This window comes from Marmota marmota, unplaced genomic scaffold (genome assembly GCF_001458135.2).
Source record: "Marmota marmota marmota unplaced genomic scaffold, marMar, whole genome shotgun sequence".
In the NCBI taxonomy this organism is placed as follows: Eukaryota; Metazoa; Chordata; class Mammalia; order Rodentia; family Sciuridae; genus Marmota; species Marmota marmota.
In genome coordinates this window covers 1,873,954-1,899,806 of record NW_026000142.1, presented here as the reverse complement: position 1 = coordinate 1,899,806, position 25,853 = coordinate 1,873,954, and the positions used below count along the sequence as shown (strand labels likewise).

The following is a 25,853-nucleotide window of genomic DNA, read 5'->3' as shown; positions in this document are numbered from 1 at the left end:
GCAAAGTGGGAGGTAATAAGCGATGAAACAGCCGCAGGAACGGCCAAGCATCCCCGCCTCCCATAAATACAGCTCCACTGTATTTAACTCTCCGGAGAGTCTAGCATCACTGTTAACAATGGATGAAACCACCGACCAGAATCCTGAGCCAGAACGCAGTATACAGAGGGCGTAAATGTACTACAGGGTTCCACCACAAAAAGATATACTATGTGGTAACTTAGTATTTAGAGCAGTTTCAGAGAAGTAGAGAAAGCAAGAGTCACACAAGTTTCTGCTCTGCAGAGGCTGCCATTTCCAGTTGATAGGTTAAAATTTCGGGGAAAACTCAGGAGTGCTCTAATTTATTACACCCCCATGGTATCTGACTATTCTTGAATTTGTTTTCATGTGAAAATTCCACCTAAGGGAACCCTCATAGACTCATGAAGCTTGAGACCCCTCTGCCAAAAGTCTCTTCCCTGTGTCTTTAAATGAGCAATTTATTTTTACTGCATGATTCTTAGAATAACACTTTTTAAAAAAAAATCTATTACCACCTAATTACGGTAAGAAATGAAAGTAGGACATAAAGGACAAAGTAAATAGTAAAAAAGTATGGGTCTATATCAATTTCAATAACCCAGTAAATAGCCAAGGAAATTAATACTTTAAACACTACCTTAAGAAATTAACATTTAAACATACTCTTCATGTTAAAATTTAGCAATCTAAAAAGCCTGTCAAAATTCCGGCGTTTTTACCTGTGAAGAGAGAGGAAAAAAAAAAAAAAGCTAAGAAGAAGAAGAAAGAGCTAATTTGCTGAGACTTAAAAGATATCTCTGTTCATATTTTTTAAGCATAATTATTTTTTTCCCTATCACTTGGCATAATTCATTTCTTGGTTCAAAAGATGAAGAAAACACGAAAAACAGTGGCTGAGGAGCAACGATGGAAAAGAAACTTTCTAAACTTCAATTACCCCTTTTCCCATAGCACAAAAGATCAAGAAAATGGCAGGAAAAAGAAAAAGCATGTGCTACTCAAGGTGATCTGTCCTATTAGCTGACTAACCATCTCTCCGTTCCTTTCTTGATATTATTAACTATAGGTTTTCTAGTAAATTCCTAGCAACCACTGCATCTAAGCAGTTTTGACAAAAAGAAGGCTTATTGCTAAACACCTTAAAAACATTTACCAAGGTAATAAAAGAAATGTCATTCCCTCCTACTGAATGTTTGGGCATAAAAGAGGTATTTTTATAATGCAGTTCATGATTTACCATATCTATAGTGTCCAAAAAAAGCACAATGAAAAGGAAGCATTTTTTCCAGTGGTTTGACAACTGTTTGAATCAACTGTTATGCTTTCATTGCTCTAGTGGCCAATTGCTCACTTTTAAAAGCACAGGAGGGGAGGGAGACTGGGATAAAGACTGAGGAGGAAGGATAAGTACCCTTTTCAAAATATATTTTCTAAATATGCTTTTTTTTGTGTGCAAATGTAGTTAAATGAATTTTCCCCTGTCCCTCAATCTATAGTGAACTTGGAGACTGCATTCTGAATGCTTCAAACAATTAAACTTTCGCTTCATTTTCTCCCAAATTGTCACCTGTGAATCATTCATTCTCCCATCAAATATTTACTGAGTGCCTATTATGTGCCAAGCACTGTGTTTGACGATGTTAGCCTCTTCTGACACTTTGCATGCTTTTTTTTTTTTTTTTTTGGTGGTTTTGTTGGGTATTTTGAACCCAGGGCCTTGTGCATGCAAGGCAAGCACTCTACCAACTGAGCTATATTCCCAGCCCACACTTTATATGCTTCTGTGGATGCCTCATTCCAAAGGTGAGAATAACCATCCATGCATGTGACTGCCAAAGCAGGGTTACCAACATGAGTAGTCAAAGTGGTCCTTTCTCTTTATAATACTAGAAGGCATTTGCCTTCCATCTGAGAAAACTTATTTCTGGGACCAATAAAAACAAAAGATTGAATCTAACTAAATATTGAAAAACAACTAGCTGGTCAGCAGGAGAAAGGGCCACGGAGTAATTTTATCTACCCAGTAGCTTCAAAGTAAAAGGCAAAATTTCTTCTACGATGTTAGAAGCTTGCATTTTCCTTAAACAATAAATAATTGATGTTTTAAAATTTAAAAGATGTTCTGATACCTGACATTTTCAAAGATTCGTGTAAACTTTCCTTGAAAGCCAAATGTAATGATTCATTCACTATCTCACTTAGCAATCCAATCTACATGGCATATAAATATTTATACATAAACACAAATAAGAACACAATTAATTTCATATTATAATTTAAATATGCTAATAGCAGCACACAAATACTTGTAAAAAAATAATTGATGATCCCTTTCTATACAGACCAGTGTTTAGTTTAGATCCACACATGATTGGACAACTTTATACTGGGCCTTCTAAGCTGTGATTTGAGGCTACTGTTCTAAGAGGCAATTTTTCAAGATAAAATTTAGCAGTTTTGAAATTCTAAAACCAAACACAATTTTGTCAGCCATTAAAAAAATTAACACTATAATTAATGACTGCTTCAGAATCCAAACTGCTATTGAAAATGACAGTTTGAAACCACAGAAGAATCATAAAGATGATTAATTATACAACTGATTCTTGTTTCAGTAGGTTTATATTCATAGGCCATTTATCACCAAAACGAGAATATATGAATTTCAGTGAATATTGCAAATTACTATACACACATTAATTGGTTTTTACAAAATTAGATATTAGGGCTTTCTTTTCATTTAATCAACCACCTCATAAAAGTTGTAAGTATTTTTATATCAATTCAGAAAAAAATTTGCTTGAAAAAGTATTAATCCTTTACGTCCATTTTCATAAACTAATGCTATTTGAATAAGCACACTATTTATATAATAATTAGTCTAATCATGGTCTTTTACACGTATCATTATCAAAATGAAAGCCACTGCTACTACATTCACTATAAGATGAGTAATTATAACATTAATTGGAATTAATAGCACCTTTTCTTTTCTTTTTAAAATTAAGCACTTTTCCCAGAAGAAATCAAGTTAATACTAAAATTACAATCATACATTTTACCACAATTATTTTTTTCAAACATATGTAATTTATTATGACAAAGTACTGAATTAATACATTATTTCAAAGTGGCTGATTTCATATAATTATATTTATTAGCACCCCAAATCTGCCCATACAAATATGCTTTTGTGCTCTGTGACTTAACTGCTCAGCATTGTGGCCATAACACTAACAATCAGATAAAAATCTGAAAAATCCAGTGGAAATCCCGACTTTTTGTTTCTGAATTATAAAATATCTAGATACTATTGACAGAACTTGGTATTTGGATATTCTGCTTTTATATGGACATTTCACATCATGGAAGAATTTATGCCTATCTTTTCCTTCCAGAGAAGGAAAGCCAAAGGAAATAATTAGCATCCGCTAAAGAAACTAATATTGTTTCTCCATCAAAGAATAAGCCAGTACTTACAAAGACCTTCGAGAAACTAGCAAGTTCCTGCCCTGCTCCCTTAATGAGAAAAACCAGTGCCTGGGTTGTCATAACTGGACGTGGTTGAGACCAGCTCTGCTCTCTTCTGGAGGCTGCCAAAGCTCAGCCAGGCTGGCAGGTTCATTTTGATCAGGGGATAACAGCCTCCAGAAATCACAATAACTGGCTGATTTCAAATGCAGTTCTTTTTTCATTAAGGGATTTTTGTTTGAATGAATCCCCAAATCTCAGTTTAACTTCCTATTTTGTGTTCTGCATACCCTCTTCCCAAGGAAGATGGTTATTTATATTAAAGTCCCAGTCTTCTTATGAGAATAGACCGGGGTCTCCTGCTCTGTTGGAAAATATGAAGTAGTTCCACAAAGCAAACAATTACTGCTTAAGTGTAATCCACTTAAAATCCATAAATGTGTTGTATTTATTTTATGTCACTCAGACCCTTTCTAACTCCCAGTGCTTGCAGTTTATCAGATGTTACTACACTGAACTGCTATTAGAAGTGCAAGAGAAACGGTACATGGAATCACTTTCTTTTTCTTCTTATTCTTGCTGGCTGTGAAAACTGTTGGGGGCCCTTTTTAATAGTCCTTATATACAACACCTTGACCGTCATTCTAAAGTACATCACACAGGCTGTTTTTCTGTTGGGATTCCAAATAGACTTTTAAGTCTAATTATTCACTTCAGCTTTAAAATATATTAAAATGGATATTTAAAATCACAGTTTATTTTTTTTAGCAGTAAAATATGACATCTCGTATTCACCTGCGTTTTTCCTTTCGGGAAAAATTGTCAAGGTATTTAAATATCTGAATGAATATCAAATGAATTGTATTTATTGAAATTTGTAATGCAATGACTGGTATTCTTTCAGCCTCTAAACAATCAGATCAAACAAGCTGTTTGTAATGCTACCAAAGTTAAGAATTTAAATTTAAAAATTCATACATGTTTTATTTGGTAATTACCAATGGAATACCAAATAAAGCAAGGGTGATAAAGTTTATCCATCTCGCAAATCACCATTTTTAAGTTATCAATTTATTTTTCAAATCCTACTCTAAGCTGAAAATTATTTTGGAATTTTATCATTTGACTACCATAAAAATATAATCAGGGATTTGAAAGCTACATGTATTTATAACAACTGAAAACAAAATCTTCCCTGGAAGAGGTTAATGGAAAAAGAAATAATAGGAGGTGGAAGATAAACTGCTTCTTTCAAAACTGGAGCTGCAAACAGCATTCTAACTAATTCAGATAAGCAGCAAACATAGTTGTTAGGGGATATTTATGACAGCCGCATCTGTGTGACAGCACTGAAGCATTAACAATGGCAGCGGGCTTTCTATAAAACACATCTGCAAGAAAGACAGGTAGATAGGCTGACTATCAATCATCAGGACACGTGAATAATTCTATACTCATTGGCCCATGTGCTGTTAAGACCAGCTTCGTATATACAGAAAATCTTGCTATTCAGTAAAAGGGCCATGGCAGTGAGTGATTTTTATTTTCACTTCTTTAAAATATGTGTGTTCACACATCATTGGGGAGAAAAAAAAATCCAACAATGATTAAGAGCTCTTTATGTGTTCTAACACACCCAATGTTTTCAGGTTATACTTGGAGTTAATCTATGACTTGTTGTCTTCCTCATATTTCATTAATTGAATGGGACCCCAAACTTGTGGCATCCCCATAGTTTAGGGATTTCTCAAAATTTAATCAAGGGCTAGGCTCAGTTTTAAAATTTTAGATTTCAGAACTGTTTATTTGTAGCTTTTCAAAGCACAAATAGAATAAAAACTACAGCCAAATAATAAGAAGGGGTCTCTTCTGTCTTTGGTTGGATTTGCATAACTTCAATTTTTGCTAATGGGAGTTAAGCACCTGTTCTGCAAAGAAAATAGACCCCTATCTGTGAAAATAAATGTGTACGGTATATTTTCCAGATACAATGCTGAAATCAAACAACCAAAAATATGTGCTGTATAAACATAGCATCACGTGGCCTACCTGAAAACATGGCTGTTTTATATTTTACTTCCTGATTCATAGGCCCTGAGATATTACTAATGTCTTTGACATTTAGATCTAACAAAAAAGAAAAAAAAAAAGGTGAGTGGGCGGGGGATGGACAAACCCAATCCGGTGATTTCAGTGAATTCATATACAATACTCTGTTTACCCCCTCAGAAGCTCATAATAAATTGCATCAGTAAATCTGGATTCAAGCCACAGTTCTCTGCCATCATCTAAGAAGTCATGGAGGATAATTGTACATAATAGAGAAGAACATGATCATGGGGGCGCTGTGCTGGGACTCCCTGCAGCAGCTGCAGCCTCAGCTGGGACAGGAGGTGAGGCAGACGGTTGTTAGTGACTGGTGACACCAGGGTTCCTCTCTGCAGTGCCCTTCTCATTGAGTGCCAGGTCTCACAGGAGGGCAAATCTACCTGCAGTTGAATGGAAATGTCTCCATTGGTAGTCACGGGAGTCTCTCCTATCAGGGAGCTCTTGATAATGCGTGGACAGGGAAAGTCTATCCCACCCCACTTCAACTGATGAAGAAGGCATTACAGAGATCCTCCTCCAAGTTATATTATACTTTCAGTTAAAATTATGATGTGATCAAAACAGTGTGGTGTGGGGAGGTCAATTAGAAATTCCAGTTTGGCTCTGGCTCTATCTTTATGCACCTGATTATGTTTCTAATACAGAATCACTGCCTTTTCTCATGCCCATTTTAAAATAGTTTTAAGAAATATGTACCAAGAAAATCATGCAGCATGTACTGGTACCTCTAGAACCACATTTCTAGAGGTTCTCCTTTCTAATGATCTAGATCAGGGCTAACATTTCTCATTTCTGATTGCCCTTGTGATCAGTGTATTAAGAGTAATACTCTTGTGGACAGGACTAGCTACATAATCTGGGGGGCCCATGCAAAATGAAAACATGGAGCCTATTGTTGAACATTTTTAGTGATTGCAAGATAATGACAACAGAGCATCAAACCAAGTTCCATGCTCTTCTAAGTACCCAGCCCCATACAATTTCACAGGTCCCAGGCACCAGGCATGTGGAGCTGACTCCACTTGTGGAATCATACCTTGGCATGAGAGAGCTGCTTTCCTTTCTTCCCAGCCTACCACCGATCTCAGTCATGTCAACAATGAGAGAAGGAATGTGGGATGTCTTCCCCCAGGCAGACATTAATACGTTTAATATACTAAGATCCCAAGGAAAACAGATCAACAACGCGGACTCTAAAAACTACCATTTATTTTCTTACATCGATTGTACTATAAGGCTTATCTAAAAGTGTTTCATCTGGTTTCTGGAGGGTTCCACAAAGCAAGGCTTTCAATTCAAAGGCCATCAAGACCTTGGGGAAAAATTCAGTTTTAATGGGGACCAGGAAACTGACTTTGAATACTAATAAACTGACTTTGAATAACAATTTGGTCTTCAATATCATATTTTTTTCTCTTCCTCTGTATTTTTTCTTTTGAAATTGCTTCCTACTCAAACCCCTTCCCTCTCATCAGCCATACACCAGTCTTAAATTTGACCTGTAACTCTCAATGGGCCACCTTCTGTGAAGGCATTCCATTTGGCTTCCCACAGCTGAGGTGATTCCGAAGGCTGGGAAGGCACTGTTTTGAGGGTGCCCTTTTCTTCAAAGTACAGTTGTGCTCTGTCCGTTCTATGCTGGTGAACGATACAATAGTAATTACAATAATGGCAGCATTTACCCATGAAGGGATCTAGCATCTTTCAGAAGTGGGCTTTGGCTAAGCCTTTGCTGCGGGGAAGTCGTCTTTCCCTTTGGTACATGGCACCTCCAGTCGTGGGCTTCAGAGATTTAGAATAGTTCAGAGAGGTGAGAAGAGAAATAGAAATGCCTTTCTTCCCTTTGAAGTAAATAGAAGATACTTTACAAAAGTACTTAGCAAGAAAACTATAGTTAAGACAAAATGATTTTGTTAAGTCTGAGTCTTTCTGAGCTATACATTGCTTTGTGTATGATCAAACAATACAGAAAGAATCGTTCAAGTGTATAAGCCTATCCTGATTTTTGGTCATTCAGAGAAGGGCTAGAGGATTGTAATATTACCTACGCTCAATAAAATCGTATATCCTTGTTTTTTTCCCCCCTGGTAGTGAATTTGTAGGGATAAACAACCCTACAAATTGTTTGGCCTATTATGTGTCACACAGATTTTTCTATAGCCTGTCTAGACTCCAGACAATAGGCAAGACTGGCCTATAGTTGCAGACATTTCTACAGTCTGTAATATCACTTAGAAAAGCAAGGGCAATAATACAAAAATGAAAACCAGCCTGACCTGCTGGTACGATAGTAGAAATATGAGTATAACAGCACTTTACAATTTAGAAATGATGATAGCACCCTAGAAAGAAGTTTTAGCAGCCACATATCAGCCCAGACAACTTTTGTAAAATCATATATCCTCCCATAATATGAGTTATATTCAAGAAATTTTGTCCATAAGCTATAAAGACACTTTACTGCAGAGAATTCTGCATGTTAGGCTGTTTTCTTATTGCATAGAGGTGGGGTGTGTTTGCATGTGTGTATATAAACAAAAGGCCTTTAAAAAAATAAGCCAGATTGTTAAACTATTCTGCTTTTTAATCCTCCCGAGGTACAACAAACTTGGATAAAACAATTAATGCTGCAAATAATCTGAAGAGAGTCGAGGGATCTTATGTATATTCAGGGGAGATGGAGAAAAGAGTTTTTAGGTTTCATCTATTTTCTGCCATTTCGTCCTCTGAGCATGTCTCCACATTTATTTTTCTCCCACAACTACACTTGCTATAAATGAAGGAAACTAAGAGAAAAAAATAAATAAAAGAGACAATGGAAAGAAAGAAACTTTTTTTGTTTGTTTGTTTGTTTTTACATTTTCTGCTGTCCCTTTTTTATATTTTAGGAAATAACTCAAAACTCAGTATTTGTTTTATTGCTATTTAGTTTCACTTTGGTGAAGACCATGGAGAGGATGCATTAACTATAAAGAATACTCATTTTGATGAAAATATTGCTCTAACTCTATTGGCAACATTTCTGGCTCAAAGGGCTTTCTCTTCTCCAAAGACTTCAAAGTAAGTCAGTAGTCAACTGACCATTTACATCGTCACCAGTGTGGGCCGATACTAACAGAGTCTTTGTCACTGTGGCATGACTCAGCTTGTGGCATCAGTAGTAATCAAGGGGGAGGATCTAATGAAATAGAGTAAAACTAAGAGATTCATCCCAGAATAGAAAACTCCCATTTCTAAGGTTATTCAATTTCTGCCCCAGTTAAATTTCATAAAACCATCTAGATGGTTTCAACATAATCCACTGTGCCATATAGCAGTATATAGTATGTCATCAAAAGTTCCACTATAAGCCAGGCACTGTGGCACACATCTGTAATCCCAGCTTCTTGGGAGGCTGAGACAGGAGAATCGTGAGTTCAAAGCCAGCCTCAGCAACTACGAAGCACTAAGCAACTCAGTGTAGATCCTGTCTCTAAATAAAATATATTTAAAAAAGGGCTGGGGATGTGGCTCAGTGGTCAAGTGCCCCCAAGTTCAATCCCCAGTACCCCTCCACAAAAAAAAAAAAAAGTTCCACTATAGAACAAACAGGCTAAGATTGTCACATTTATAGGTTACTACTTGATGAAACCATAAAGAATCTTTCTCAGTGTGATCAACTAAATGTGTGCACCAGGTATTCACAGAGTACCTTCCAGGCCTATGACATTATGCATACAAATGTGGTGTATTTTCCCTCTGGAATGAAAATGTTAGACTCAAATGATTCCAGAATAGCTTCTTCTCATGACACTCTTGTTTTGCTTGAAAATTCAGTATTTTCTTTGTCTTTAGGGAACAATTTCTTTAATCTCACAAGAAATGAAGGTATTTGTCAATACTTTCTCACAGAAATAAAAATAAACAGATAAATATAATTGATTAATGATATAGCCTTAAACAAAGATGGTATTCAAAGTCAAGGAGATTTTTTTTTTTTCTGAAATAAAAGGTGTAGTTTTTTGGGTTTAAAAAAAATTTTTTTAAATGTCGATGGACCTTTATTTTATTCATTTATTTATATGCACTGCTGAGAATCAAATCCAGTTCCTCACATGCTAGGCAAGTGCTCTATCACTGAGCCAGAACCCCAGCCCAAAGGTGTAGTTTTTTTCTTTTAACATATGTCATGATATTCAGAGTATTTTATATACTATATGATAAGACTTGCCACAGAGGTACATAGCTTATATAACTTTGAATGCCACAAAAATGGTACCATATCTGATACCTCATCCTTCTTAATTGATTATGCTTTAATTAAAGAAAAATAGTATACATTTTAATTAAGCATACCAACTAAAACTTGACTTTTCAAAGTAAACATAAAAGTCAAAGTTTGATGTTAACATGACCAATTTGGCAAACTTTTTGTTCTCATGAAATTGGTGAGGAGTTCCATGCTTCACAGGAAGCTGGGAATTCTACATCAGTCTAAAAGGAATACAGATCATTAACTAAAGTGTCCTTTGCATGGAAATGGAGGCCAAATTAGGCCCCAAGGAGGCCTTGCCAAACTCCCACTGAAGTCAGTGGAAATTTGCAAACGCACTCGAGAGGTTTCTTGTAGCCCAGAAGGGCTTGTCAATCATTTCCCCAGATCTTTAAAGTAGACTCACAAGTTAAAAAAAAAAATCCCCCCAAACAAAAACCAAACAACAAACATGTACCTCTCCCACGTCGTAGATCCAAATACGGCCTTCTGAGTCCCCAACGGCAACTTCTTTGCCACCTTGAGCCCAACGGACTCGGTTTAGGGCAGATGCCCCTTCAATGGCCACACTTGCTGTTGGAACCTGCCAAAGAGGTAATAACAGAAAAAAGAACCTCTGAATATTAATTTAAATACACAAATTTACAAAATGATACATTTAACTACATGAATCACTACTGGCCTCATGTGCAGGAAGAAACATACATCCCTTGTGCATGGGTAAAAAGAATTCATTGTTCTCAAATAATATGCTCCACTGAATTAAGGGACAAAGAGGAGAGATGCTTTAACAAAAGAGAAAAGGAGGGAGATCTTTTCCATAGTCGATGCGTAGTCAGTGACACAAATATTTTTTGAATTACGGCAGGTGTGTATCCCATATACAAATTCAACAACTAAACGTGATACTTCACCATTGGGCCATGAGCTGTGGTGAAAAGAGAGAGATTTCAGAATTTATCAAGAATAAGGATCCATAAGAGGCCAAACGGTGGGGGTGTATGGTAGAGTAAAAGTCATGTTAATATGGATCTTCAGAGAAGAAATAAACATATGTATTGATACTCTAAATCTCATCAAGGAGGGGATAATCAGAAAAAAAAGAATGAAGGTAGAAAGTTTCAAAGACTTAAAATTCTCTCCTCTCTTTCTTTTTTTTCCTTTCCTTCTCCCTGGAAGTACCAAAGTGTGGGAAATGATCCAAAACTTTGTTAATAACTGCAGGGTGATATCCTTTAAGAATATAGCCACCTACTTTGTAGAAAATGACTATGTCTCCTTTAATAAACTCTGGAAATCTGAAAACATTGCTAATAATAATAATAGTCATTATTAAAGAGAAGCTAAGCTGCTGAAATGAAACTTTTTTTTTTTTTTAACAAGAAACTTAGTGTTTGAAAGAAGGATTTTTAGTGAGTGTATTCCTCTTCTGCAGTCAGTTGTATGAACTCTTGTCTTCAAGGTTGGGAGTCCATAACTGACACAGAGACCAGATCTCCTGAGCCTTCTACAAAGAATGTGGAATAGGAAAAGACAACATGCCACAAGAAAGAAAACTGTAAATGTTGAACACAAAGAAAAAAACTGTGAAAAGAAGGCCACTGAGATCATCTCCAGCCCCTCTTTGAGACCTGCATCTAATAACCACATTGCACTAAGATGGAAACGTGACATGTACTGTGACTTAGCACCTTCTGCATTCTGTTATTCAGGGAATTGAAACCATCTGTTTATATGAAATTATTGACCCAATACCTGTCTTTAAAATAGCAATAAAAACTCCATAATATGTAAGAATCTATGTTTAAACTTAATCTTGAAATCAATAAAAATTCTTTGACCCGCTTAAATCATTGCATGTCAATTGTGAGCAAAAATGTAAAACAAAAGTCCCTGGCTCATTTATTTTTTAAAAATACACAATTTCTACAATAAAGCTACCTGCTGTGCAGGCTAGAGTCTGAATTTTTAACCAAACCTTGCAAAGGCTGAAACAACATGAATTTAGATGGACCATAATTCTGTCAATACACTTTATTATTGGTGTGCTGGCCAGAAAACAAATCCATGATTTTGCTATAGAATTTCAGAGTTAATTTTTAACGCTATAATTTAGAAGGATCATGCAGGTTTCTTATCTAATTCTATTTAGTATCAGATTTTATTTGAATAATCTCAAAAAGAGAGCCAAAATGATAATATGAACATAGAAGAAAATGAATCACTTAAAAGTCACTGACCTTTTGAGAAATTAAAAATAATTCCTAATACATGTTAAGACTTTTGTTAACTTCGAATATAAATAATATAGCAAACTGAAATGGCATTTTAAGCTTTTAAAATATTCTTTTCATACATACTGTAAATAGCAAAAAATAGCTATCACAGCCTATGATATGTGCTGAAATAATTTAAAATTGCATAAAGGAAGCGACAGAATATATCTGTGTGCATTTAATTGGTAATGACCTTCAAAATTTGATGAATTTATATTGAAAATAATCCATGTATTCACCCTGTCTTACTTCTATACTTCAGTTTTGCAAGTATTTTCATGTGTTTTTATGGCTCAATCATTTTACTTGCAAAGATAAGACAGGACATAAATTACCAAGCAGCAGAAATTAGTAATTCTGAGGTAGGTAAATGTGAACTATTCTTGCACAGAAGCAGTCTCCAATAACTTGGTGTCAAAGCATAATAATTTGAACAATAACCAATAGACTACTGCACTGGGAATTCAGGTTCATTTATTCTCCCACAAATTTATGTCCTAATTTGATATACATTTGAAAAATCTTGTTCAACTTGATAGAAGGCAAAAATGATTTCAGGGTTTTAAAAAAGCGTTAAGTTCATTACTGGATTTGAGTCAGACTCAATATATCTTTACATTATTGTGAAAGCAGAATTACTTTTACCACAAAACTAAATGGTTTGTATGACCAGTAATGATTTTTTTTAAATGTTTAATCATAAAACTCTTATGTGCTGTCTCTTGAAACCTACAGAAAGAAAAGGGAAAAAAATTATACTTGGTAATGTTCACATATTAATTTCCTTTTTCCTAAAAGACAGATTAAACAAAATAAAAAAGTTATATAGGAATTATGAAGGGGTCTGTATCCTGCATTTGGGCACCACCTAAACCTTACCTCAACTAAGCCTGATTTCTGATATAGTGGTCTCCTAAGTCAATCTGGAAAGTGTTTGTTTTTTGGTTGCTTTAAGTGAGTTTCTTCTACCAAATAGAAGCAATATGATTTTAATCAACAGTGATGAAAGACTGGGAAACCATTACAATGTAAGGTAATAACATCTTTCTATTAAGAGTAATAATGTTATAAACATTTCAACATCCACAATGATGGGCATTTCACATGCTCATGCCTTGTGATTATTTTCAAAGATGTTTCATTACATAATTCTTCCTTGTCACATAGTTCTTTGAGGTAAACGGAAAAATATTTAAACAAAGATTTTTTAAAATAAATTTGGCAGAAATTCTGTATTTATATATATATGTATATATATATACATGTATATATATATACATATATATATACATATATATATATACATATATATATATAAATACAGAATATATATATAAATAGAGAATATATATATATATATATATATATATATATATATACCCTTGAAGATACAATTAATTACTCAATAACAATACCTAAAGGATATTTCCCTGCGCTCTTCCAAAAAAAAATGAGGAAGTGTGCTCCTCCTTCATATCCTCCAGCTGTAGCCCTTCCTAATTAAAAAGGCTGAGCTGCTTCCTGCTCAAAACACTTCAAAAGACCTTTCTCTTGTTCTCTACTTGACATATAGTTTGCAGCCCTTGCTGCTCATATCTGCCCATTTGTATTTATGGAGAGCTCCCCAGAATCAGAAGTCAGGAAATGATGCAGAGACCATTTTAGTTTATAAAGTTGAAGGATATTTAATATTATTATAAAAAAACTCCCACACCCAAATATCTTGAGTAGCTGAATTAGCACCTCAATAATGTTGAGAGTTGGAAAAAAGGAACAATGCATATGGCATAAATTTTAATACAAAACTATACAGTGTGCTTTTAAAGCAATACATTTGCACTACCAACTGCTTTTTTAAAAATAGGCATTTTTCACTTGTGAACTATTCTCAATGTGACATGTTAAAATTCCACTTAAAAAAATTCCTGTTGGAATATGCTAATCTGTTCAAAGTTGAACACCATTGTCAGATGCTGACTCTGAGTTCAACATCTTCGACAAGGCACATTTACCTTAGTGAAAATCAAATGGATGATAGATTTAAACAAAAAAGAAATAGTTAACAGTCATTTTTTGTGTGTGTGGGTTCAAAATAGAAATTGTACAAATAGCAAAAGCTGAACAAAATTAGCCCCCTTGAAGAGCCCAATCTGAAAATCAGCGTCCACAAAACCTAATTTTTCCAAGTGTTTGCCAATAAAGTTATTTTAACACTGCTCTAAAACATGCCTGTGTATCCTTGACCATCGGGAAAGGCGTAAACACGTATAGTTTTGCCCTTTGCCAAAAAGGGTGGTTAATTGTCCAGGATCTGACAGAGTTCAGAGACGAAGTGAAATCAAGTGACTTTTGGCCAATGCATCTGCCAATTCCCTTCAGGGTAGTCAAGAACAGGGGGCCAGCAACCCTCCTGCAATTGGAGGGTCTGTCCAAAAAAGGCCGATTTAGAAGAAGAGGCAGAGACTGCGAGTGGCCTCCTGCGCACCCCTCCCAGCCCTCGGCCCGGGCGCCTGCGCCGCCGCTCACCTCGGTGTCATTGTTGAGGTTCCAGAGGTCCAAGCGCCCCATCCCGTCCACGCAGGCAAAGAGCGCGGGATGCACGGGGGACCACATGACATCGTACACATAGTCTGCATTGTCTTCAAACGAGTAGAGCGGCTTGTTGTGCTGTAAAGCAGAGAGACCGTGAAGACTTTGTGGCGCTGCTGCTGCCTCGGGCTGTCTAGGGAGCCTAATTAAAAACTTTGCACATTCACAAAGTGTCATAAAACTTCCCGAGATGAAAGTCCTCGAGAAGGTGAACCGGAGCTTTAATGTGACTAGAACTGTCCAGTGGCATAAATAAATACCGGGGGGCGGATGGGGGGGGGGCGCTGAAGGGGCCGGGGGCTGGGACCGGCAGAGGGAGGCGGTTTCAGACACAGTTGTAAGAGACATTCCAGACAGGTGGACGGGGATGCCATTAGCTCGGAATTCTCGCCGGGCAACGCTTTGCGAGTCTTTCGGAGCCTGAACCCAGGAGTGGTCTGGTCGGCCGGGCTCAGACCTGCGGGGTAGCTCCGAAGCCTCGGCGCTCCCGGAGCCCGAGCCCCGTGCATCGAAGGCAACGCCTGCCACCTCGTGGTCGCGGCCTGCAGCTGCACCAGCTCCTGCGGCTTCCAGTCCAACTCCAGGCCAAATTCGTATTTTAACGGTTCTTTGGTGGCGGGGGATGGGGACAAATATTTTTAAAGGGGCTATATCTCTTCTAGGAGGTGAAAATTTCGCGGTCCCAAGACCTTAGCCTCTCTAGTTGGGAGTAGTTCGCCCAAATCAAGTGGACTGGTGAGGCTCCTTGTAGTACCCCTAAACTTCTATAGAGAAAATGAGCCATATTTTCTAGATCTGTCTTTCCAAGAACCCTAAAAGTGGTGTTCTGAGGAGAAATGCGTTAACATACTCCCATTGCATACAAATGCCTCCACTCCAGAGGGATACAATAAATTAAAATGGCACTCTTGATTTCCAGTGAATATTGTCACATCAAAATAGCACAGAAGTCAGAGGCAAGTTTGAAAGTACACCAGAAATAAAACGTAATTGGACTTTATGAATTATTCATTCCATCTGGGTTGTCTTATTCTAATTTCTGCATAATGGCTTTACTAATCCCTGATCAATTAATGTAAAATGAAATTTAAATGATAATGAAAGCCCCAGAGATAAAAAGAAATTAAATATTCTTATATCCTCTGACAGAAATCTAAACAATGGGAGTTTTTTTTTTCCCCCCACTGTCGTCTTCATCCAGTCAGCTGTCTGTACTCTCTTCATGGGTTCTACTGGATGACTATACAGGCCAGAGTAACAGGATCAGGAGAAGATAACATACAATGTAACAATCAAATCCTTTCTGCATTAGATGTTCAAAGAATGTTACCTGTAGGAAATCAGAGCAAAGTCCCAAAGTGCCCTGTTTGTTTGTGAGTATAAAGTACACCAAAATTCATGTGCTGAAATTTTGAGAAAAATCAGTGCAAAGATAATAAAAGTTCTTTAACCTAAATATAATGCAAAAACTTACTAAGATAGCAGTTACACATGATTTCATTTTCCATGATTTATATTGCTTTGACATTAAAAAAACCACCACTGTGAAGCAAATAAAATTTCAACATATTGAAGCAACATAGATGTTAGATGAGGTATTGTGTGTGTGTGTGTGTGTGTGTGTGTGTGTGTGTGTGAGAGAGAGAGAGAGAGAGAGAGAGAGAGAGAGAGAGAGAGAGAAGAGTAGGATAGGGAGGGATGTTTTAATTCTAAAAGTGTCTTTTGGGGGGGTGTAATTTGAAAAAGAATGTGTGACACTGAAATATCAACAAAAATTAACTGGACCCAGGCCTTATACTTTTGTATTTTATAAATCTTTTATGCAAGATGTTTTATATGCCATCTTTGCAATGGGATTCAAAGCCGAAATCATTTGCTTATTGGCTACTGACATAGTTTCTTTCTGCCTCTCACTCTTTGGACGAGGTGATTCTAACTCCTTTTCCCAGAAAATCTGAATATTCAATGATTGCTGAAAATAGTGTGATTGTACCATTTCTTCTTATTTATATATTTTTACAAAGCAGTGTGGAGAATCTGCTTCTTCAGTGATCGTTTGTGATTACTGAATTCTAATTCATAGTAGGAGATTATTGCCACTGCAAATTCTGGATTTTATGGCCAGTCAGCCACTATTTGTATTTTTCTTAAAGTCAAAGGATGGCAAAGATTTATACACATTTAAAAAAGAATACTCTCTCATTAACCCAGCCAATAGTACATCTGAGGATAGCCAGAAGTTTAGTTTCGGATACAAAAATGGACATAAGATAAACATATAACATCTGTCACCTTTATTTTGATCAAATAAAAGATCGTCATCTTTAAATGGTCATTTTCTAAGGAGCTGATATTATTTCGTGGTTTAATTACCTTATTAAATTATCTGTTAATCGCTAGTATTCTTTTGTTTTTCTTTTGGTAGTTTCTTTTCTGAGACATTTAGTCAAAATTATGCTGCATCCTGGAGACTTCATTTTTTATTCTTTTTTTTTTTTTGTGGTGCTGGGCAGATTTTACTTTTTAAACATCTGGAAATAACTGCCATTGTTCATGTTGCCAAAACCCAGTTTTCTCATGATAATAGTATTGATTAAAATGTTGTTATTATTCTGCTTTTCTCCAACTTCCTTATCACCCTTCACCCCCAAGATGAACCTTCTATTATAAAAGTCACTATGAAAATGATTCTAAATTAAAGTATGTTCCTGTTTGGGAGCAGGGAGAAGGGCCTATATTTTCCAAGGCTCTGTTTAGCCTTGATAAATTCACAGGCTGGGAATGTCTTAATCAAGATTGATTGAACTCATTATCAGTGTACCAAGTCGATTCACATTGACAAACCACTAGTTTTCAAGTCCAGCATATGCATAAACTACAGGCGTAGGCAAAAGTTATTTTACAATAGTACTATTTTGAATAGTAATTGTACTTTTTGCACAATTAAGAGATTTTATCATTCTGTTTTATTTGTGCTCAAAGGATATTCAGATTGAAAATCTATCTCAAATACTTAATGTAACAAATTTATGGTAAACACATATATCATGAAATTCTAACATTTCCATAACAGAACTACAAAGTGTCAGATCCTAAAGATTGGGTTTGTGAATTTGCAAAACATAAATTTCTCATTCATACTTATTACCATTTCTTAGTATGTGAGTATTATTTTAGAATATTCCAAATTTTGAAAAGGTGGAAAGTATGGGCACAAATCTGACCAATGATTTCAAGGAGAAATCCTATAATATCATTTGTATACCTAAGCCACAGAAGTGTCATGATTTTAAATATTTACTCTACAAAACACTAAAGACCATTTAGTTAACTAAATATTGTTCCACAGCATGTTACCGTAGAAAGCGTTTTTCAAAACAATCAAATTTCACCACACAAAACCCCCTTCACCTGGGAGTTTCCTTTGCTAAGTGAAGTGTCAAAGAAAAAAGGAAAACCTCACCACTCGCCATGGGTTGCACGTATGGCACTTGCCAATGAAATAAAGTCATGACACCCTGTGTTTCATTCAAGTCTCCAGGGCTGTGCCAATAATGCTACAGTATCTAGACACAGCCCAGCTTGATTTTAATTCCCTGACTTTCAAACAAAGAGGAGAAGCAGGCTACCAGTCACCTCCCGAACAGACGAGGGGCAGGGAAGGGTGTGCGCTGTGTGCCCAACTCTGTGCACACATTGTCTAATTTAATCCGCATAAAATCCCTGTAAGGTAGATGGTATTTACAGAAAAGAAAATTATAGTTCAGGAAAGTTAGTAACTTTCCCAAGGTCACGGAGGTTTTTAAGCGGTGGAGTCAGATTTGGTTCTCAGGTTTTCTCTTGGCTAAGCACGTCTTTTACTCACTGGAACCAAAAGCTCCTTCTACAGGGTCTTCAGTCCTCGCAGAAAAACCAGGAGATCTTTTACCTCTACTCCCCATTCAACTCAACCAATATTTACTAAGTACACACTATGTAACTCGGAGAAGCAGTTGAAAAAACACTGCAGTCAGAATGTTTATTTCCTGTTATTAATGATCCTGAGGATGTTACCCACATGTTTGCAGGAGTCTGTAGCACCTTGTGAGAGAAACAGAGATCTTTTTCACCTAAAAGCTAGAAATGGGATGGGAGTGGCCCTTCAGCCTGCAGAGATCAACAGCAGGCAGAGCCTTGGAGAGTAGAAAAAAATGAGCTAGAAGGCAAAGACCTGTCCCCAGTTCACTGAATAGCTGAGTGACTTTGGATGAGGGGCTATGATTTACATTCTCTGAAAGATGAGGTTAACAAAGTCTGCATCAGACAGAAAGGGAATGGGAAACTCTGGAAAAACTAGAGCCCTTGGGAAATTTCACTTAACATCCTTGGATCCTGGCTTTCATATCTGTAAGATGGAAAGCCGGAACTACTAACCCCGTTAGCCTTATGATTCTGTGACTGTGCTATTATGTGCTTTATCACTCATAGCAATGAGAGAATGGAATCAAGTATGTGAAAGTTTTTTCCCCCCTAAATGCCCTTCACAGGCACAGATTATAATGAAATCTATCTTCCTCGATGCTTTTTAGAATTCATATTATGATTCCACAAAACACTGTAGTAACTTCAGGGATTTTTAACTTTGTGTTTCATTCAAATAATACAGAAATGCATCAGCATATGGCACATTATAAATAATGTGGAATTATGAACACAATAACAGACCTCCTACTCCTTGATGGATTGGAGAAGGAATAAGGAATGCTAAATTTACTTTCGGCAGGTAGTGAAATCTGTTTTAAAAATGAAACTTTACAACATCCATTAATGTTTGACAATAAAGACTTGATCTTGAGAACTGAGCTTTGATTTTATAAGTATACTTGTGAAAATGAATAGACCTGCATATTTTCCCAATCAGTTAACTCTAAAATGATTTCTGAAGAGTCGACTCTATTTCTAACGTCGCAAATGTGCCAAAGTCACAGTTAGAGAACGTAATGTTATTTTCCTCTTCTCAGGCACCTCTAGGCATCACTTTAGGACTTAGTGTTTGGGAGGCTGGTGAACAGGAAGATTTATGTAAAAATACTTCCTAACACCCTCAAACGTTGTGGTTCTTGAGATTGTATTTGTTTCTAAATAATTGGCTTTCAAAGCAGACTTAGTGGAAATATTTATCCAAACCATGAACGTTCCTTTGAGGGGAAGGATAGGGTGGTAGAGGGTACTATGTGGGGGGGACAGAGAAGAAAATTAATAAGTTCTAAATTTGATTTCTGAACTATAAGGAAAACCAATCGAATCTTACCTTGAAAACTACATCCTGTTGGGAAAAAAACATGACCAAAACAATAAACAATGAGTAATATGAAAATGGCCTTCAAATATTGTCATGTGGGTTCCTGTGAAGTAATTAAAATAAACAGCTGGCCAGTTCTTCCAGGAAACATTAAAATGTGAGACCACAATATCACTTTTTAAAAAAACCACCAAAGGACCCCAAAACTTCAGGCTCACAACAAAAATGATACTTCTACCATGAAAAGAAAGTGGATAAACAAATAAGTCAATCCAAACTCACAAACCCAACCAAAAACCCAACTCTCTTGGCCCAAGAGAGAGAGGTGTTGCAAATTTGGTACTATCAATGGAAAACTTTATTGCAACTTAAGTTGAGATGCTAATGCACCAACTAGCCTATATTTATCTTAAATTCAGTGGGTTATTACTCAAACAATACATATGATTCTCACATGACTTCTATCACAGTCACAAGTTCGAAATTAGACATCCACTCCTTGGTGAGTCTATTTTCCAAAGAATGGGAAGAGTGGGTCTATTTGTTGCTCATGTATATCAATGGAAAATCTGTGAGGATTTTATTTTGATAAATTAGTTAATTTAAAACCATTTGAAATGGTTTTAAAATATGGAAATCTAGGAATTTGGCATTTCTCTTTCTCTAAATGTGGAAGTTTTACTGAATAAGATCTGAAGCCACATGAAAGGTATTCTTTGTTATACTGCCTTCCTCTACAGCTTATTTGCATGGAAGAATCCTACTAATCCAGGAGGCGCCGCCAATAAAGAGGCTAATTATCCATATAAAGGAATGTATACATATTCACAGGTTTTGACTAGTATTTGAGTGTTTAAAGCCACGGGAAAAATCTACAAGCTTTGCTTAATTCATAAAAGGAATATTTCTCACTCTGGCATGCATTTTTATGAATATTAGCTCCACCTAAAGGTTTTCCTTTAAAACTGGAATTTTAAGAGCCAGTGGTGATGCGCTTTCCAAATGCCTCTTGCATTCATCTCAACCACTGGGGCTTTCTGGTTCCATTCAGCTTCTTGCTTGTTTGAGTTGAGGCAGGCCATAGAGTTGGTCCTTATGTTTCCCAAACCTGGGTCAGCTGTGTTGGGTGTGTCCTGCAATAGAGAGGGCTATTCTCTTGACTGATGATCTCCTTCTGGATTGCTGTTCTCTCTTGGAAAGATCACAGGCAATAGAAGGAGGCAAGCAGGTTCAAAAGGACCCCTCTTGGGCTGCACCTGCCCCAAATCTGTTCCTACCATAACTATAAAGTTTCATATCCAACATCCTATCAGACAAAGAAGCATCCCATATGTCCATAATGGTCAGGGACTATTGGGAGGCTGGAAGGAAGAGATAGATGTTGATAAAAAGGAAAAGGGAATGTGGAGAGGTGATAATGGATTGGACTAGAAGCAGCCAGTCATGTGATTGTATTCATGCTTTGAAGCCTTAAATAGTTAGAAAGACTAGCCAGTCAAGTGGTATTTCTAGGTCCAAGTTTTGTTTGCTTATTACTTATTTAATATCAAATTATGCAACTGCATTTTACTAGGGGGTAGGCAAATAGCAAAACATTTCCACTTGAATATTTTTAAATATTTAAACTGCCAATTCTTGAGTTTTTCTCTGTCCTCCTCTTCCTCCTCCTCCTCCTCCACCTTCTCCTCCTCCTTCTGACAGGCTGTCCTCAACCTTGAGATCCTCCTGCCTCAATCTCCTAACTAGAATTATAAGTGCATGCCACTGTACCCAGGCAATCTTTTAATTACTAAACTGAAATCTTCACTCTAGCATATATTTACAAACTATCTCACAGAAATAAAATGTTAAAACTGGTGGCTGGGGTTGTGGCTCAGTGGTAGAGCACTTGCCTAGCATGTGTGAACCACTGGATTCAATTCTCAGCACCACATATAAATAAATAAATAAAAGAAAGGTCTTTCAACAACTAAAAAAAAAATTAAAAATATTAAAACTGTACATATCAGTAATTTTTAAAGAAATTTTAAAAATATCAAATTATAAATCTGGATCCATAGATTCTACTTTTATCCCCCATTCATACTTATTTCTAAAATACCAATTTCTAAAATTAATATTTCTCAGTGCCAAGAACTAATCTTACATTAATGATGTCATTATAAAAATAAATATAACATTTAGAAAAAAATGTGTGTGCGTGTGTTTGTGCACGCACACATGAAGTCAAGGCAAGTTTTTGGTAGCTTGGCATTCTTGTGTCTACTGGCATTAAAAACAACATATCTTTATAATATGTACAATATTAGTACAGCTGATACTGTATTTATTTTAATGGTGGTGAGAACCAGCATGGAGAATCCCAAATAGCAGGAGTTGGAATATTTTGTTCAAATGAAGAATATGTCTGATATACTTTCTGCTTTTCAACAGATTTGCTTACCATGTTCTGTTTCACCTAAGCCAAACTGAATTTAATTTCTATTCAAGAAGTAAACATGAACTAAATAGGAGGTGAGGTGACTTAGGGCATTGGAAGTGACCATTGGGAAGTAGTAATCTAGAATCATTTCATGTCCTAGACAATTTGCAAAATTAAATGGTCACAGAAGGTTGGTCAAGATGGACCCACATTGGTTTGATCCACAGCTACTTTGGGGTAAAGATCAATTTTAATTTATCTTCCAACATAAGGCATAAAATACAGGTTACAGCAGGGAAGCAGGAGGGTGGGGGTATCTTTAAATCTCATAATTATATAGCGAGCCTTCTGTTCTCATTCCTTCTCATATTTCTCTCTCTCTCTCTCTCTCTCTCTCTCTCTCTCTCGTCTGTCTCGTTCTCCACTATTGCTTAAAATGAGAAGCTTGGGGAAGGCAACTCTGCAGTATATCATTAAAATACAAAGGCAAACATTTTCATGCTGGTTCAAAGAGCAAGAGAAAGGATTCACCAAGCACTCACTTCTTGCACAATGGGAGAGCCCAATCAGCTGGGTGAATTCTAAGTCTCCAAAGTGCTTGTACATACATGAATTATTCACACACCTGCATAAATATTCAACAGCTATAGGCATGTGTTGGTGGGTGAATATTTAGAAGGGGCTGTGGGTGGAGGTGGAGGTAAAAAGACAGGAAGTATGAACATAGGCCAAGTCTGGAGGTGACTCTATGATTACGTTCTTGTGGTTTCTGTCAAAGTTAGTGTATTCTCCCTGGGTGAGCTTAAAAAGGAATGACAATAATAATAATAAAAAGAAAAAAGGTGGGTAGGCAGGAAGAATTTGATGGCTAGGACAGGTAGATTTATTGAAAGCCAATTTTAATATTTGCCATCTTATGTTAGGAAGGTAGGGGAATGGAGTAAATACAGGGATAAGGGGTACAAACGTAAGTCAGATATCTACCACTTGAATATTGTGTGTATCAGAGAGGCAGCCAGTAGGGTTTTGGGATTGTGGGGAAAGTGCTCTCTACTATCCAGTAAGTGTTGCTGGTGGTAACTATTTGATTTTGTTAATCTTCTTCTCTGTCTTAAGTATTTATGCTTAGACATTATAATAGCTAAAACTTTAACTTTTGATTTTTATTGTGTTTTTCTGCTGATATATTGAATATTTAATGAAATGCTAGCAGAAATAGGTATACTAAGGACCCTTCATTAGAATCATGTCAGTTTAGGTAATGGTTCCACCTTAGTTTAAGAAAACCTATTTCCTTTAACAGAGCACATATTTCAGGTAGGATAGCCAAGAGCATTAATCCATCAACAGTGATTTACTAAGGATCTAACACTTGCTTTCTATTTTGGGCAATTGTTAGGAATGTAAGATCTGACTCTGTTCTCAAACACTAACACTTCAGGTAGGAAAATGAGAATTTTGAAATAATAAGAGAAGAAAATTGCTTATTTGGGAATCTATTTTTTTTCACTTTGTTCCAAAAGGATTTATTGTACCTTCCAAGTTACATATTATACTGTAAAATTGAGAACATACAACAGAGAGTGCTAAAGAAAAAGGTAGACCAATACCTATTTCCAGGATCCTGAGATAAGCTGATTATTACAATCTGGTACTGAAGATGCTCTAAATTTCCTCATAAACTAAGACAAAAAGGAAAACACATCACATCACAAGGAGGTGTACAAATTTCACCACCTGAAGGAAGGAAGAATATAAATTCCTCCTCAAAGCCACATTCCTGGGAAAAACTCAGGGAGGAATTTACCTTGCCTATGAACCCCTGAAAATTAGACTGGCTCTACCTTGTTTATATCAAAGAAAAAGAACAAGTGTGTAGCCAGGTGCTAAATTCTGTGGTACAGCTGTTAGGTGCCAGAGGAATTCAAAGAGTGGAGGAGGTGGTGGTGTGTTGGTGGTTACCATGGTCTGATGTGGTCAAAGAAGGTATTACCTAGGACAGGTGAGGAGACCTGCCTTGAACAATGTAGAGTCTTTGACAGATGGAAACAAAGACAATGAAGGAGGGGAAAGCAAAACATGCAAACACTTGCTAGGTATGTCAGGGTGATGTTTCCAAAGGGATATCAGGATGAGAGATGGGGACAGCCTCAGGAGATTTGTCCAAAGGGATAAAGTTAAAACTTTTTGATGCAATAAGCTACTAATTTATTAAATACTCATAGGTAAATGTGCTGTGTTTAATTTTCATGAGGGTGTTTTCAGATCTTCTAGTGTGGACAAGTGAATGACGAATAGCATTAACTGGGTAGAAAATAGAAGAAGAAATAGAGTAGGAAGTAAAATCTGACTTGTATTTTAAACACGGTATACTAGAGTCTCTGGAAGTGACACTCAGGTTAAGTTGACAGTAGAAATTCAGGTCTGGAACTGTAAGACAGATTAGGCTTGAAGTTTATGCTAAAGAAGGAGGTATCGAAGGAGAGGAGAGCGTCAGAAAGAAGAAAAGGAGGGCTGGTAGTAGAAATTTTGAAACTTTTGAAAAATGGGCCAACAGAACCAACAGAGAGGCCTAGGTAAACCAGGAGAACACAACCTGAGATGGAGAGAACTTCAAGAATGAGTATTGGTCAGGATGATATAAGATGAGGGCAGAAATGAAGACCTTGCATTTATCAATTTGGGGTTCATGATGATCTTGGAGAGAGAAGTGTTGAAAGAGTAATAGGGTTGAGAAGAGGTTGGAAGGTATGGCAGTGGTTGGTGTGGATGCCCATTGGTTCTTCGGTGGTTTAGCAAGGTTTAACCTGAGTGTTAGGACATGCATGTGGTACTTGAAGCCAAACCATCTCATCCCCAATCACCGATCTCTAAGAGGATCCTGAATCTAGAGCCTTCCTTTAGTTTTCCTTAAACCACCTTCTCTCCAATTAGATGTAACAACCTTGATGTTTTGGACCATTTCTTATATGCATTCATATCTCAAGTGCTTAACAAACAGCCTGGCCAATAAAAGGCAGACAGATGTACTGAATGTTGCTGATGAATCAGGAAGCCTCTTATTCATTTCCAGTTCCATTTCTGCCTGATACCTCTGAATACAGCCTTGACCCTTCTTTGGGTTCTCTGGGTTTTGAATTCATTTTTAGACTCTTTAGGGCTGGACCTCTACTTCTTCTGATGCATTTTTGATCCAGTTTCCTCCTCAGGTCACTGCAAGCTACTTTGGTACAATCACTGTACCTCCCCTCTACATCTGTGAGTCTTTCACAATTTGCTGCACCACCATCTGGCACCTTGATACCTAGCTTCTAGTGAAGATCATGATTACTGCCTAATAATGGCAGAAAATTCAATGTATTTGTACACTGTGGGGAAGGAACCAGGGTCAGAGAACTGTTTTTTTTTTTTTTTTTTTTTTTTTTTTTT

At 36.6% G+C, this 25,853-nt stretch overlaps 1 protein-coding gene across 5 annotated transcripts in view; it reads right to left on the bottom strand.

Moving 5' to 3' along the window:
* Dync1i1 (dynein cytoplasmic 1 intermediate chain 1) overlaps positions 1–25,853 on the bottom strand; it is a 264,774-nt gene that overhangs the window by 7,839 nt on the left and 231,082 nt on the right. For all 5 annotated transcript variants that reach the window (XM_048785965.1, XM_048785968.1, XM_048785966.1 and 2 more), the window contains 2 exons: positions 14,659–14,799; positions 10,314–10,439 (listed from right to left, as the gene is read on the bottom strand). In XM_048785965.1, coding sequence (XP_048641922.1) covers positions 10,314–10,439; positions 14,659–14,799 — 267 coding nt within the window. The remainder of the gene's footprint in view (positions 1–10,313; positions 10,440–14,658; positions 14,800–25,853) is intronic.